Genomic DNA, 16285 nt, shown 5'->3' with positions numbered 1-16285 from the left:
CTGATGTGTGCACCACCATTAAATACAATGGGTGTGTTTGTCTGTATTATAGAGGTCACGGCTACAGCCTGTCATGGACTGGGGCAGCAGTGGCATAAGTTGAGTGTATTTTGCCATTTTTTTATTATTTATTTTTTTTAACCTCAGCAATATTGGAAACAGGTTATTCATGGAAAACTCCTTGAGAATCATTGACACAGAGGTTTACTTACATGTTCTCCATCTTCTGTGCATATTTACTGTAGTCAATGTCTTCAATAAAATGCAAAACTAGTCCAACTCCAGGTTTATTAGCTTTATTACTGTCATCAAAATCACAAGTTGTGACAAACCCAATTACACCACATTTTATATGTGCGGTTGTATTGTCCTCATGGGACATATGGTCAGGGGTCGTCTTCATGAGACCATGCAAAACCACCACCTGCTCCTGATAAAGCGAACACTGGTTTGTCGGGCTGTAAAGATTCAGGAAGCAATACTGTCACCCCGCGCCCTGACATCTGCTCTCTAACAGACCAAACATTGAGCAAACAGGAGCTTATAGAAAAGGAAGTCTGCAGCATTCACATCCTCTTACTATATGCCGGTGGTATTAGAGAGTGTTCTGTGACATGTGCCACCTTTGAAGGTCTCTCAGTGGTTAGCACTGTTGCTTTGCAGCGCTGGGGTCCTGGGTACAAATCCCACCAAGGACAACATCTGCAAGGAGTATGTACAGTATGTTATCCTCATGTATGTCTGGGTTTCCCCCCACACTCTAAAGACACATGGATAGGGAATTTTGATTGTGAGCTCCATTGGGGACAGTGATGTCTGTAAAGCGCTGCAGAATATGATGGCATTGTATAAGCAAAGTAGAATAATTTTGGAAAACCCTTTAATGACCTTTTTTGCTTACAATTTAGTAGATATCACTAGAGATGAGCGAATTTGATCGGGTCAGGGCTTATTCGAATAAGCTGGATCGGGAACCCGGCTTCCTGGATCGCTCCGGCTGATCAGCTGTTCGGCTCCGCAGCTGCATGTGTCACTGCTGTGTGACAGTCACAACACCTGCATGGAGAGCCTGTTTCTTGTGACTGCCACTCAGCCGCGACACATGTAGCTGCAGAGCCGAACAGCTGATCAGCCGGAGCGATCCAGGAAGCCGGGTTCAGCTGCAGCTTATTCGGTAAGCGCTATAGCTTGGCCAAATATAGGGAAAGATGAACGGATATCTGTGAGATTATATATAGCGCCGGGCGCGACCAATCAGCGATATTGGCGCGGAATTTAACCCCCACTCACAGCGCGACGTACATACATACATATTCTAGAATACCTGATGCGTTAGAATCGGACCACCATCTAGTGTGTGTGTGTGTGTGTGTGTGTGTGTGTGTGTGTGTGTATGTATGTATGTATGTATATATATATGTATGTATATATATATATATATATATATATATATATATATATATATATATATATATATATATATATAGTGTTTTGCGTGTGTAGCTTACGGTACGTGTCTTAAGCTAATAAATATAAAAAATGACCTGAGGTCCCCCCCATTTTTTTGATAACCAGCAAAGGTAAAGCAGACAGCTGTGAGCCGATACTATGAGACTGGGAAGGTCCATGGGTATTGGGCCCTTTCCAGCCTAAAAATACCAGCCGGCAGCCACTCCAGAAGTGGTGCATCACATTAGATACCACAATCCTGGGGCTTTGCTTCGGTTCGTCCTGATTACCATGGTGTGGTAATGGTAGCACGGTGGCGCAGTGGTTAGCACAGCAGCCTTGCAGCGCTGGAGTCCTGGGTTCTAATCCCACCTTGGACAACATCTGCAAAGAGTTTGTATGTTCTCTCCGTGTTTGCGTGGGTTTCCTCCGGGCACTCCGGTTTCCTCCCACATTCCAAAGACATACTGATAGGGAATTTAGATTGTGAGCCCCATCGGGGACAGCGATTATAATGTGTGCAAACTGTAAAGCGCTGCAGAATATGTTAGCGCTATATAAAAATAAAGATTATTATTATGGTAGTTGGGGTTCATGTCGGCTGTGATATGTCAAAATAAACAGCTGGTGTTAGCAATGGAGAGATGTCAGACAACCCCATTACTAACCAATTAACAAAAAAAAAAAAAAAAACCACAACCCATACACTTTTATTTGAATAAACACTCTCCCACTTTCCCTGGTTCACCGATATAAAAAAAACAAACAAAAGACAACATAGTCCACTGAACCAAGATAATGCACCAAATCAGACGTAGTCCACAAATGGAAACCTGAAAAACATAAGAAGCAAGAAATAAAAACAAGACACTCCCTCGTTCACAAATTAATTTATTTAAAAAAAAAAAGTTCCCACGCGGATCCAACGCCATCCAGTGTTCCCCAAATCTGGCGACTGAATAGCAGTAACGACAGCACATAGTCACGGAGTCTCTCACAGGGCGGCGTGACTCGGCGACTCTGAGCATTATCGTTACTGACGTCACCGCTGTTCAGAGCCGCCGAGTCTCGCAGAGCACAGCGGAAGCCGGCAACGCTGATGAGTGGTGACATTAGGGCCCGGGCGACTGTGAATAGAAGCAACGATACTGCTATTCAATTGCTGGATTCAGGGAATGTGTGTGAACTGAACAAGGTACAGAGTATTGGTTTATTTCTCTTATTATGTTTTCAGGTTTCCAGTTGTGGACTAATGTTGGATTCCAAGGAATTTTTTTTTTTACTATAAATTGGTGAAGCAGGGAAAGTGTCGGGGGAGGGTTTATTCAAAGGCTGCTGTCACACTATCAGTATTTGGTCAGTATTTTACCTCAGTATTTGTAAGCCAAAACCAGGAGTGGAACAATTAGAGGAAAAGTATAATAGAAACATTTCACCACTTCTGCATTTATCACCCACTCCTGGTTTTGGCTACAAATACTGAGGTAAAATACTGACCAAATACTGATAGTGTGACAGCAACCAAATAAAGTATTTTTTGTGTGTATTTCTTAACTGGGTTAGTAACGAAGGGGTGGGATAGACAACTCTCCATTACAAACACCATGGCTTGATGTCAACTGCGTCTTTTGACAAATCACAGCTGACATTATCCAGGGGGTTAACCTCCTAAAAAAAATAAAATTATCTGGGCGACTGGACTCAAATTCACGGATGGTCTAAAAATGTTTACGGACATTTGACACGCACTCTAAAGACCACACCACAAAATGACCAGAATAGGAACCAGATGAGAGACTTAGAATTACATTACAGGACAGAAGTGGTGCAGTGATTTTAATATTTCTCTGCACCCCTTTATTGCACAGTCTGCGCCCCTCTATCACCCCTGCTCCCTCAGCTCTGTAGCTGCCCATTACCGATCACCAGTGCAGTGCTCTTTTTCTTCTCCTGTTCCTTCAGACATTTTAGTCGTCTTCTCCCAGGGAAACCACCAAAGCTTCCTGCACCCTCTAGCAGCTATGCCACTACTGTGAGGGGGGGGGGGAGCTGAATGTGGCTCGTGACCCTCTCTCAAGGCTGGATGTGGCTCTCAAGGTCAGAAACGTTGGGGACCTCTGCTCTAGCTCCTGCCACCCGCCTCTGTTCACATGGCCATGACATCATGTCCTTCAGCTCCACTAGTGTTCAGCACTTCCAGGCTTCCTCTGTGGGGTAGAGTGGCACTCCCTGGTCCTGTCACTGGTGTTTATTTACCTTGCAGTGCCACCAGCTGAGAACAATGAGCAGTGAGTGCGGCGGATGTCCTGTTTGTACTGCACATGGCAGCATTTTTAGTGCATACGCAGTGCAAAGTTTGGGGGGGGGGGAATCATGGATGGTGCTTTTTTTTTCTGCAGGAAGCAACAGATGGCAGAGAAAAGGTAGGCAATAGTGATGAGCGAATATACTCGTTACTCGAGATTTCCCGAGCACGCTCGGGGGTCCTCTGAGAATTTTTTTTAGTGCTCGGAGATTTAGTTTTTCTTGCCGCAGCTGGGAACGGAAGCTGGCGGCTGCATCGCGCGCGTCGGCACAGCTTCGGTGGACGCCAGAGGGTGAGTATATAACTTTATTTTAATATTTATTTTTTTTTACAGGGATATGGTGCCCACACTGCTATATACTACGTGGGCTGTGTTATATACTACGTGGGCTGTGCTATATACTGCCTGGCTACTATATACTACGTGGGCTGTGTTACATGCTGCATGGCTGTGCTATATACTACGTGGCTGTGCTAAGCGCTACATACATATTCTAGAACACCCGATACGTGTTATATATTACGTGGCTGTCTGTGTTACGTGGGCTGTGCTATATAGTATGTGGCTGTGTTATATACTGCCTGGGCTGTGGTATATACTATGTGGCTGTGCGCTATACTACGTGGCTGTGTTACGTGGGCTGTGCTATATACTACGTGGCTGTGCTAAGCGCAACATACATACATATTCTACAATACCCGATGCGTGTTATATACTACGTGGCTGTGCTATATACTATGTGGCTGCCTGTGCTATATACTACGTGGCTCTGCTAAGCGCGACATACATATTCTAGAATACCCGATGCGTGTTATAAACTACGTGGCCTGTGCTATATTTTATGTGGGCTGTGTGTTATATACTACGTGGCTGTCTGTTACGTAGGCAGTGCAATATAGTATGTGGCTGTCTGTTATATACTATGTGGCTGTGGTATATACTATATGGCTGTCTGGTATATACACTATCTAGCTGTGCTAAGCGTGATGTACATACATACATACATATTCTAGAATACCCGATGCGTTAGAATCGGGCAACCATCTAGTTTAAAATAAAAGGATTGTATTCTTGCTGTGTGTTTTATTTCCAAACTTACTATGGGGTTAGAAATGGGGGCATCTTATATATGCCTCTCCATATCTAACCCCCTGAGCTTGATGTCACCTGACAATACAAAGGATGACATCAAACCTATTACCCTACTTGCCACAGGGCAAGTGGGAAGAATGAGGCTAGGTGTCATTTCTGGGGTGGCTGAGAGCGGATGTTGATAGCTTGGATGGGGGTGGGAGGTAATATTACCGTAATAGTCTGGGAAGGGACCAGAGATATCAACCCACAGCTGCCTGTTTAGCCTTTGCTGATTAGAATTTATAGGTTGACCCTAGGTCATTCCAGAATATTAACATCAGCCCCTAGCTGTGGGCTTTACCTCTGCTGGTTGTGAATATTATGCAAGAACCCACGCCATTTTTTAAGTGTAATTCTTAATTTTACACAGAACGGACACAGCTGGTGCTGAATACAACTCCCATCATTGTCGGGCTAATCTCAGGGATACCAGGAGACAATGAGAACTGCTTTCAGCAGCCGGTGCCTGGGATCAGCACTAACTGTACTGCTTTTCCCAGGAGCTGGAACATGTCACATGGAGGATACATGGATGATACACAGATGTCACATACGTACCTATGGATGGCACATGGACACTGACCACGGATCTCACCAGTACTGGTGATGGAGGCCTAAGGCGCACCTAGAGATCCATATAAATTGTAAAAAAAATAAAAAATAAAAAATCATTTTTATAGAAGCTGCCAGGCTCGGGTCGGGAGACCAACGGAAAGTCTGTGCATTGCGGTCCGATCTCAGACCGATTTATATGGACGTCTGAATGCGCACTCTATTGGTCAGTGGCAGGCGTAGTATGGCCAGAAATTTGTTCTCAATTTATTCTTCAGTTCCAGGAGGACTTACAGAACCACAACACAATAGACTTCTACATAAAAAAGCTCCAAAATTAATGTAAATTAGTTATTAGAACAGATGTTGGGAGTGCTGCAAGGTTTGCAACCAGGTACCGTAGTTATTATCCAAGTAAATATACAGAATAAGACAGTAAAACTGAAAAAAAAAAAAAAAACAGCTTGAGCTGAATTTAGAATAGATGTTGAAGTTTATTCTTTTTTTTTCTTTAAGAAATGGCCATTACCCCTTAAAAATTAAATACACAAAAACGGAACAGTAAAAGATGGTAGAATACATTAAAATAAATCTGAATGTACAATAGCTTACTATGTACAAATTTAAAAAAATAGTTAATATTTACCTTCATGTGGAGTCTGCTGTACATGGGAACATTGCTCACATATAGGTTTGGCATTTAAAAATATAAAATAAAATAAAAAAAAGTATAAAGTCCAGTATAGTCCGAAACTGACCAGGAAGACCCAAGTAATTCATATGTTCAAGTACCGTTCAATCCCCAGCGCCATTCGTTCACCGCGCCCCCATAAATATCGCTATATGTGCAGGAATAGTTGATCCGCTGGCATCTTCTAGTGACACGTGCCGTTCCTCACCAGCCGCTGAGCGCCGTTCTCATCAATTGTAAGTGGCGCGTGGAACTCCAGATTCTGCACATACGACTCCAGACCCTGAATTATAAAAGGGGGGAGAGGTTAGGGTGAAGTCATATCGAGCAAAAGGTGTAAACTGGATGGAGGCCGGGCGCCCGATGTACCCTGCGCCGGATTACACTGGGACATGCAACAACGCTCATGGTAGCACAGGTGCAGTTGCAAATCTTTGCTCTCAATGTAGCTTAACCCCTTCTCAACCTGATTTTTTTCTCTCTCAAGAGCAATAACTTTTTTTAAATTTCTCAACCAACATAGCCATGTGAGGGTTTTTTTTTTTTTTTTTCTTCTTCCTTCTTTTGCAGGACAAGTTGTACATTTAAATGGCATCATAAATTTTACGTGTAATTTACTAGTAAATGTGTAAAAAAAAAAAAAGTTCCAAATTTATTTTTTTTTGGGGGGGGTGGCGGATTTGGTTTTTATACGCCATTCCTTATGCAGCAGAAAAAAATTTCAATTATGCTGCCATTTAAAAAAGTGTATATATATTATATATTTCACTCATACTGCCATTTTTTCGGAACCCGTAACATTTTCGTTACGCAGCTGATGAAGCCATGTGAGGGATTTTTTATTTTTTGCATCCTGTGCTGATGTTTTATAGAGGATATCATTTTGGTGTAGGTACAATGCTTTGAACCCTCCAACTGCGTGTTTCGTTTTTGTTTTTTAACAGAAATAAAAGTAAAACACAGTTCTGGCAGCTGACTATGGCGTGATCGGTAAGATCAGGTTAATTAAGCTTATATTTTTACGAACGTGGAGATACCACATGGTGTGCTTTTTAGTATTTATTCTTCCCACCCATGACACCAGCATTTCCCCAACTGGGTACCCGGGTTTTGGTCAGTGGAGAGTTGGCTGTATATGGACAGCCCTCTTCATTAATTTCTACAGGAGAACTGGGGGGAGAGGGGAAAAAAAAAATAAAAATAAAAATCGCAAGCGACAATGTAGAGAGCTGTGCAAGTGCAGCCAACTCTCCACTGCTGGCAGCCAGCTGGAGGTCTAAGGTCCTCTGCTCGAGGATCTTCATCTAACAAACCTTTATGGTCTATACTGGTGTCGGAGATGAGAAAACCATGGATTTCAGAACCAGGAGAAAAATGTAAAAAATATTTGGCCATGCAGCAACTTACCTCTCCAGCATATGAAACGAGGGGAGAGATCTCACATTGAATTGGCAAGTCACCTGCTTCTTTCATGCTAAAGGGACAATACAAACCAAAACGTATTAGAAAGTAGTAATACGAGCTGGGAAAGGCTGGTTACGAAGCAGGTAGGACAGAGGAGGCCGTACCCATAGAAGAAACCAGTGAGAGACCATGCATGGAGTGATTAGTAGACACCTTGTAAAGTGAGGAAACAAACTAAAATCTCATTCATAACCTGTATATCTAGTTACATCCACCCGCTGCCGCCGGTAGAGTGCTGCGACCCCTGCGATGAGAGGGGTATGATCGTAAAAAGGAACATTTTGCTTTTTATGTGAAGAAAACTCAATCATTGTAATGAGGAGTTCTGTAGTTTCTAATTTCCTTCCAGCGATAAGATGTCAGTAAGCAGAAACACCGAGCCACATATCAAAATGGTTTAACAAAAACCAGCCAATCACAGCGCACTCTTCAGATTTTTTTTAGAATAATACTGGATTGGTTAAAATGGAAAAAAACCAAAGGCAACATTTTCTGTTTTGGCCTACAAGTACAACCAGATAATCAATACCTGTCCTGATCAGGTCAGGCTCGCTGAGGAGATCAGGACACAGGGATGAACCCTTGGATTGCTGGTAATGTTCATGCCCAGAGCTCCGAGCTCTTGTAATATATTATTGTGCACTTGTATTAGTTGGAAGACATCAGAGCAGGTTTTCAGTTTGTTTCCATTTACTCACTTCATGAGATTGAGGAACAAATTTATGAGAAAACTGCAGAACTTGCAATATTACAGTGATTGAGACCACATGGGGCGCTTGTATTTCAGCACCTGCTTGAACCCTAAAAAAAGGCTCAAGTGGGATCAGGAACGTGTATGTTGCACTGGTATGAAAGTGTTCAGCATCTCTTGATGGTCATCATTTGTTCCCTCCACCAAGTGAAACAAAAGCCCTTGTTAGTCGCCCCTTGTGGAAGACCCTGCACCATGCAGCCATAGTTACTTGTTCTGTGTGTGGTCTGGCGTGGTTCCATTCTCTTCTTTAGCATGGCTGTTTTAAAGATAAATGTAATAAAACATGGAATTGAATGAAACCTAAAACAAAATTATAGTTCTTCCTCATGTCAAAGCATTACATGGATGGCTCACTGTGCTTAGTGGCCATCGTAGTATATTAAACCTCCTTTGTAGTGTTGAAACCTTGTGGGTGACAGGGGGCCTTATGCCACCATATGTACAGATTTAAAAGAAAAATTTATGATATACTAACCTACCAGTCCCTCTCCTAGCAGTGCAAAAGGTCCTCTGAGCCTCCTTGCTTCATCTCCTGGTGGAGACAAACATGTGAGTGCCACGGCATTGGTGGTTACCGCTTCACCCGCTGTTTGCTGTGGCTAATCACATGCCTGTCATTGCTAGAAAATGTACGAAGGGGACTGGGTGGTGATGGCATGTACTGCTAAGAGAGTTCTGATAGGGGACTATTCATTTTTATTTTACCAACTTACGCCACGTCAAATTAAAGACACACACCTTGGTGGAATAGACCATTATCCTAGTATGTAGCGGTTCCATTTTTATAGTAGGAGTGTGATGAAGCTGATACTTACAGGGGAATAGCTGGTATCCGGGTGCCATTTTCATCCACAAAGTGTCCCCCAGAATTGAGAACCCAGCAGTGATGTAAAGACATGAGCGCATGGCGCGCAGTAGTGGGATTGTCCTTTCCATTTTGGCTGTCTGCATTTTTCAGAGGAGAGAATTCCTCCTCTCGAAGAACCTCAAACACTACAAACTTCCTGGAAGCCGAAAATGAGAAGAAAGGTCAGTGGCTATCCTGACCACACAGACAAGCACGGGTGCGCGACCAACAAGTCCATGCTGATCTACTCACTTTGCAAACTGGAAAATATCAAACACAAACTTTTCCATTTTCACCCCATTGGGTTTATCAGGGTGAATTAGTGAACCCTGAGCATCCACATGAGGGATTTTCTTCACAGCGACATGGTGCAGCAGCTGAGGCTCATGGACCCTGTGACATACAGAATGGATGAGGGAGACCCTGAGGACGTATTTTACTTTACGATTACAGTGCCGAGTGACTTACTCCACCACTTGCTGCAGGAACTTTCTGGTGAAGAAGTGGTTGGCAATATTGCCGGCATTATACATAAGTCTTCCATCTGGGCTCCTTTTTTGGGCCGTCGGGAGTGTGATCTCGCTGTATTCCACTACCTGGTACACACCATCCACACGACAAACAACGCCGACTGGTTCAGTAGGATTCATCTTCTCCACAACCTAGGTATGCAAAATGGAGAAGAGACTGCAGTGAAGCTGGAGATAATGGAGTGGAGCGTGCAGGGTGAAGGCACTTTATGGCCATATACAGGGTAATAATGGAGTGGAGCGTGCAGGGTGAAGGCACTTTTTGGCCATATATAGGGTCATAAAACAGCAGAGCCTTATGGAATTTGCTTACGGTGCATTTATCCATTACACTCATAATGCTAAACGACCAGCAGAACATCTAAATGTGTTATGGTCTAGAACTTACTTTATGTTATACATCTCCACAAGTGTTTGCTGAGATGTGACGAGACTTTACCTTGGCTCCACAGTCCGCTTCGTTGGCCACACAGAAGCCAATGAACACTGGATCCGCCACCTTCACCAAGATGTTGTCTACACAGTACACGTGGATGTAGTCTATGCCCCGTTTTTCCATATCTTTGAGCACCCCGTGTGCACCTAAGGCTCTATACAGTCCTCCATTACCATCTGAAAACAAGAGCAAGCTTTATCAGGTTTACTGGAGCATTGGTCAACAAGAGGCGCATGTGTCTTCTGGGAAAAAAATAAAAAAATTGGACCAAAACCATGACATGAATAAGGTTTTAAAGGGGATGGTCTCAAGTTAATATTTTTGTAAAATTGCAGTACGCTCGTAACAATGAACAGCTTTGTAATTTAACCTTTACTAAAAAATACTCTTGTACTCCACACAGGAGGAAATTTTAATTCTATAGTTTATTGCCTAGATTATCGGCCACCCTGGAGTCCCAGCTGGGGCAGCTACTCTGTGCGTTGCACAAGTAGGGTCTGCGCTTACAGCTTGCTCTCTGAAGCTGGAGTCGGCCAACCTCAGTTCTCCTGCGCTTCTCCTATGATGCAGAGGCAAACTGGTCCAAAGGGTCCATCTTCAGGAGAACACCACCTGGGGCTAACAAACAGGCAATCCCTGCATGCGTTTCGTCTGTCGAACAGTCGTGGGGACTAGAACATATTTTTCGAGCATGTCGAAGTCACTCGGTTAGCACCCGAGCATGGTCAGATAACAACTAATCCAAGCACGTTTGCTCATCACTAATACTTAGGATTTTCTGGGTGACATTATCTACATGTGACAGTAGCAGCATTGTTAAAAAAAAACAAAAAAAACCAACAACTAGCGATGTGGGTTTAAGATCACTACCATATCATTTTATGCTGCAGATGGCTCACAACTGCAAAAACTTTACAGCATTTCTTAGCACCAGCAAAGTGGATGAGTTTTAACAATCAATTTTTTTTTTTATTTTGTGATGCAAAAGTTGTTTGTTTTTAAACCAAGAGCATATCAATCTCTGTACTGACAGTGCAGCTTTTTTGGTGTAGATTTTAATCAAATCATTCATTTCAAAAATCCCAAATCTGCTGTTTAAACTATTTTTGTTTATGTTTTAAATAAGTTATGCAAAAAAATGCTTCGGTAGGTGTCAAAGATATGGGTAAAGCTTAGGTGCAAAAATGCTGTGGTTCCAGTTTTGAAATCTGCACCAAACATGCAGTGTGTGAACCTAGCTATAAAGTGGCTTTCAGGTTCGAGCTCTCATTCCGAGAAGGCTCCTTGTAGATGATATGTGACCATATAAGTTAGATCAGTGCGCGGTTGGATGGTTCTATTCCTCCTTCCCCCACATACATGCTTAGCTGAGTGCACATGTGGTTTCAACTATCCATATACCCCATAAGATCATGTTAGAACATAGATAGTATTAACAGAAAAGAAAACAAGAAAAGGGCCATTTGGCCATTCAGATGAATCAACACTTTTTTTGCAATGTGGAGATTTAAAATCCAACATGTCCAATAGTTTTCTCCATGTACCCCAAAATATCTGGCATGAAGAGTCAGAACACCCAGTACACATTACATAACTATCAGCCAAACCCATCAACAGTCTAACACCCCCTAATCAGCTTATAGTTCGGGATCAATGTAAACCAAAACAACTAAATAATCATAGCCCACCTGGAGCCATGGAAAGCTTGCCCTTTTCCTCCATAAGGATTTTCCCATCAAAACTCATCGCTGGTAACATTCCTTGTTGGAACAACACAATGTCTTCTTCATTCAGCCCAAAATATTGATGTTTCTGGAAGAATTCACGAGTAGACTCCATAGTACGACCACTTGTCATAATGTACCTGTAAAAGCAAGAGGAAAAAAGTAAAATAAGACGAAAAATCCAGATCTCTTCCATTATGCAAGACTTTTCTACTCTACGTCTGATAAACATCAGGCACCATCCAGGAGTGGAGCTTCCTCGTGCCATTTGTCATGATTTCTGGCCAGGAATAAGGAATACATTATTCCGTGCCTGATATATCTGGGATAAAACCATCTCTTGTGACCAACTTTTGGTGATGGCTTTATTGGGTCTACAGAAATCCTGAACATCACCACTGTAATAACCTTAAGCCACTGATTTAGTCCATTTTCACACACAGAATCGCCCCCCTCAAGCCGATTATTACACATGACCCACCATGGAATGATACAGTCCTTCCCATGTTTCTCCTTTGCGAGCCTCTGTAATTTCAAGATGCGTTCAGCCTGGATTTGGAAGAGGCTTTTGTGGGAGGGAAGGCCGACATCATACATACCCTTGGGGTAGGTCACCCCCAAACGGGTTCCTTGCCCACCAGCAAGCAACAAAACTGCTACTTTACCGTGGGCGATATGAGTAAAACCTGGCAACAAAATACACAATAGTTTGTAATATTACTACATTACCCTACATAAAAAAAAATATTCCCCATTCCCGATTCTTAGCTTGTAAGTTACAGACGCCTCCAGATCACATTACAGAATGACTGAACGCGGTTACCTTCTGCCTCCCAGTCACTAAGACGCTCTTGATCCCGTGTGACACTGCCCAGGACCTCTCTGGGCACAGCCTCCATCCTAGCGTCCACTTTTTCCTGGGCAGAAGATACAGAAAACGCAGCCATGGCCCTGTGAAAGAAGCCATTGAGTTCCTGGAAGCTCAAGCTCTGCAACTCCTCCAGCAAATGCGAGCGCTGGACTTCAGACAGTTCATCCCAAAACTGCAACACATGGCTCTGACCAGCCTCCGCCAGGGACAAACGAAGCGTTCTTATGTCCATGTTATGAATCCAAGTTCTAAAAAGAAAACGTTTCAGAGGATTAAACCTAAGACTTCAGGCAGGTCTTTTCCTAAACATACAGGTAGAACCAAGAAGGGAGAACTTGGGTTTTATTTTAGAATCTTTTACAGATTACAACGGAACAAGACGCAACCAGTGAAGAAGACAAAATCGATTTGCCGAACCCTTGGTCTTCTGGCTGGGTCAGTAGACTCTGGCGGTTGGACAGGAGCCCACCGAACCACCTCCTATCTGCTGGCTTTCCTCTGCGTCTCTTCTGATTAGTCGGCCTAGTATGACGTTATGCGTGTGCGATCCCACAACGATGATGTTGCTGCAGGCCTACACATAGGAAGAGGTAGGCAGGAGTGGGTCACAGGACTCCCACTGGGGGCCATGAACTACTGAGAATGGCAGCTGGATGAAGATCGGTGGAGGAAAGTAATGCATTTATGTAGGAGACATACATAATAAAAATCATAATTTTTAAACATTATTAAGGTTATGACTCTGAATGGCAGCAAATCATTCCTGCCACTGATCCGCTGTGGCAAGTGGTTGGCATATGGGCATTTCCTGTGTGCCAAGATGGGACCAGGAACTAGAGACCAGTAAGAACTTTAGGAGTTAGGACAAGTATTGCTTCTTTTGTATTTAGATGCTACAACTGATGGACCAGATAACCCCTTCAATCCCTATACACACAATGCAGGGGGTAACTGCAGTTTTACAACCCATTGTATTTCCCCTGCATATGGCCAGATACCTTAGCTATCTTTAGAAGGTGGATTGGCGGCCATGTATAGACGACTGCCATCCCTGTAGGCTCTAGCAGAGCCAGGACAGGAAATAAAGCGGCTCTGTGTGAACAGACACTTGGATATTGCTGGCACGTCCTAGCAATATATCATCAATGACTGTCCAGGTAAGATTCCCATGATACATTACAGAGCGATTATTCTCTTATGTCCCTTCAGACTCAAATCCCTCAATGGCTTAAAAGGGTTTTCCAACAATCAGATTTTTTCCTAAAAAGTCTATTACAAAATAGAGTTGGTGCCAATCTATTCCATGATGCGGTTCATCACTTACGACCGCTGTATGGGAGCCGTGAGAACCATCTCTTACCGGACAGCATTCCCAGCTCTTTTTGTTATTGGCCAGCCTGGTCCACAATCACGTGGCAACGATCACATCGCATAGGCCGGCTAATCACAAGAGCTGTGGATGCTGTCCGGTAAGAGTCGGTTCTCACGGCTCCAGCGGTCGGAGATTACCATTGTTGCCAATGGACCGGGTCATGGAAGTAATCCGCACCAATTCTATACAATAGTGGACGGAGCTGTAGGCCGTGTTCACATTACTTTACTACCCCATGGGGTCGCGGCGCTCCCTGCGGCCTCTGGGGGACGGGGTCGCGGCGCTCCCTGCGGCCTCTGGGGGACGGGGTCGCGGCGCTCCCTGCGGCCTCTGGGGGACGGGGTCGCGGCGCTCCCTGCGGCCCCTGGGGGACGGGGTCGCGGCGCTCCCTGCGGCCCCTGGGGGACGGGGTCGCGGCGCTCCCTGCGGCCCCTGGGGGACGGGGTCGCGGCGCTCCCTGCGGCCCCTGGGGGACGGGGTCGCGGCGCTCCCTGCGGCCTCTGGGGGACGGGGTCGCGGCGCTCCCTGCGGCCCCTGGGGGACGGGGTCGCGGCGCTCCCTGCGGCCTCTGGGGGACGGGGTCGCGGCGCTCCCTGCGGCCTCTGGGGGACGGGGTCGCGGCGCTCCCTGCGGCCCCTGGGGGACGGGGTCGCGGCGCTCCCTGCGGCCCCTGGGGGACGGGGTCGCGGCGCTCCCTGCGGCCTCTGGGGGACGGGGTCGCGGCGCTCCCTGCGGCCCCTGGGGGACGGGGTCGCGGCGCTCCCTGCGGCCCCTGGGGGACGGGGTCGCGGCGCTCCCTGCGGCCTCTGGGGGACGGGGTCGCGGCGCTCCCTGCGGCCCCTGGGGGACGGGGTCGCGGCGCTCCCTGCGGCCCCTGGGGGACGGGGTCGCGGCGCTCCCTGCGGCCCCTGGGGGACGGGGTCGCGGCGCTCCCTGCGGCCCCTGGGGGACGGGGTCGCGGCGCTCCCTGCGGCCCCTGGGGGACGGGGTCGCGGCGCTCCCTGCGGCCCCTGGGGGACGGGGTCGCGGCGCTCCCTGCGGCCCCTGGGGGACGGGGTCGCGGCGCTCCCTGCGGCCCCTGGGGGACGGGGTCGCGGCGCTCCCTGCGGCCTCTGGGGGACGGGGTCGCGGCGCTCCCTGCGGCCCCTGGGGGACGGGGTCGCGGCGCTCCCTGCGGCCTCTGGGGGACGGGGTCGCGGCGCTCCCTGCGGCCTCTGGGGGACGGGGTCGCGGCGCTCCCTGCGGCCTCTGGGGGACGGGGTCGCGGCGCTCCCTGCGGCCTCTGCCCCAGCAGGGTCTATGTACAGGTGGACACATACGCGCGGTAGAAGCTGGTCTTATGGCCTCGGGACTTAGTGACTGGCAGTCTGGTCTGCACCAGTGACAGATGGTTCATGGCCACCCGGTCCCTAGGAGGAGCGGCACCGGCGTCTGGAGAATGGGAAGTGACCGGCGGCTCATACACTGGAACAGAGCACAAGCCATCAGGACACAGAGCAGCACACGCGGAGCCCCCGACATGCAGCGATCACCCCTGCAGCCCCCATGTGACGGTTCCCAGTGATAACGGGGCTGTGCCTCCCCCCAGGCACCACGGTCCCGGCACATCACCTCATCAGGACCTGTCCACGTTGTCACATCCCCACTACTCACCTCCCACACCGGATTCTGTACACAATCCACACCTCCCCGCCCTGTGACCTCTTTATATACAGTACTGCGCTGGCCCCGCCCATACACAGCAAGCTGCGCCCGTCTCCATAGCAGCGCTCAGTGACGTGACGTAGCCATCATAGGGTTGGCGCTGTCTGGACCGTGTGTATCTCTGTCCCAGAGGGCAGTGTCTAAAGCACGTTTTTTAATTGGCTGAAATTGAATGACGTCATATTATTTCCTGCAATAGAAATCATGGCGCTCGTCTAGTTCCACCCACTTTGCTTCGTGGCACGTTATCATGTATAAGGGGAAGCGCATCATGGGGGCGGAGCTAGTATATGGGGGCGTGGCCAGCACCTAACCTTCAGTCTGAGTGTGTTCTGGGAGCGGTGCGGTGACGGTCAGTCCGGTTACACCGGTGGCCGGAGAGGAGTCCCCGGGAGGAGCTGCAGGGCACGTCCTGCCTATTGTGTCACGGCGGGGTCTGGTGGAATATGTT

The 16285-nt window shown here is 46.8% G+C and overlaps 1 protein-coding gene across 2 annotated transcripts; it reads right to left on the bottom strand.

Annotated features, from left to right (window-relative positions):
- Nucleotides 1–5915: 5915 nt before the first annotated feature.
- On the bottom strand, nucleotides 5916–15957 carry UAP1 (UDP-N-acetylglucosamine pyrophosphorylase 1). 2 transcript variants are annotated; one of them, XM_077277498.1, is made up of 11 exons: nucleotides 15784–15957; nucleotides 12711–13006; nucleotides 12369–12573; nucleotides 11852–12027; nucleotides 10167–10339; nucleotides 9666–9859; nucleotides 9450–9590; nucleotides 9166–9354; nucleotides 8559–8606; nucleotides 7540–7606; nucleotides 5916–6415 (listed from the first exon to the last, which is right to left on the bottom strand). In XM_077277498.1, exons 1-11 carry the CDS (start codon nucleotides 15864–15866, stop codon nucleotides 6317–6319), a joined length of 1671 nt encoding a protein of 556 aa, XP_077133613.1. In that variant the 5' UTR covers nucleotides 15867–15957; the 3' UTR covers nucleotides 5916–6316. The 2 variants fall into 2 exon arrangements, with proteins under 2 accessions (XP_077133613.1, XP_077133614.1); XM_077277499.1 differs by lacking the exon at nucleotides 8559–8606 and having other exon boundaries at nucleotides 15784–15939.
- Nucleotides 15958–16285: the final 328 nt, after the last annotated feature.

The sequence above is a fragment of the Ranitomeya variabilis genome, chromosome 8 (assembly GCF_051348905.1).
Source record: "Ranitomeya variabilis isolate aRanVar5 chromosome 8, aRanVar5.hap1, whole genome shotgun sequence".
In the NCBI taxonomy this organism is placed as follows: domain Eukaryota; kingdom Metazoa; phylum Chordata; class Amphibia; order Anura; family Dendrobatidae; genus Ranitomeya; species Ranitomeya variabilis.
This window is presented reverse-complemented; position numbering and strand designations above follow the sequence as displayed.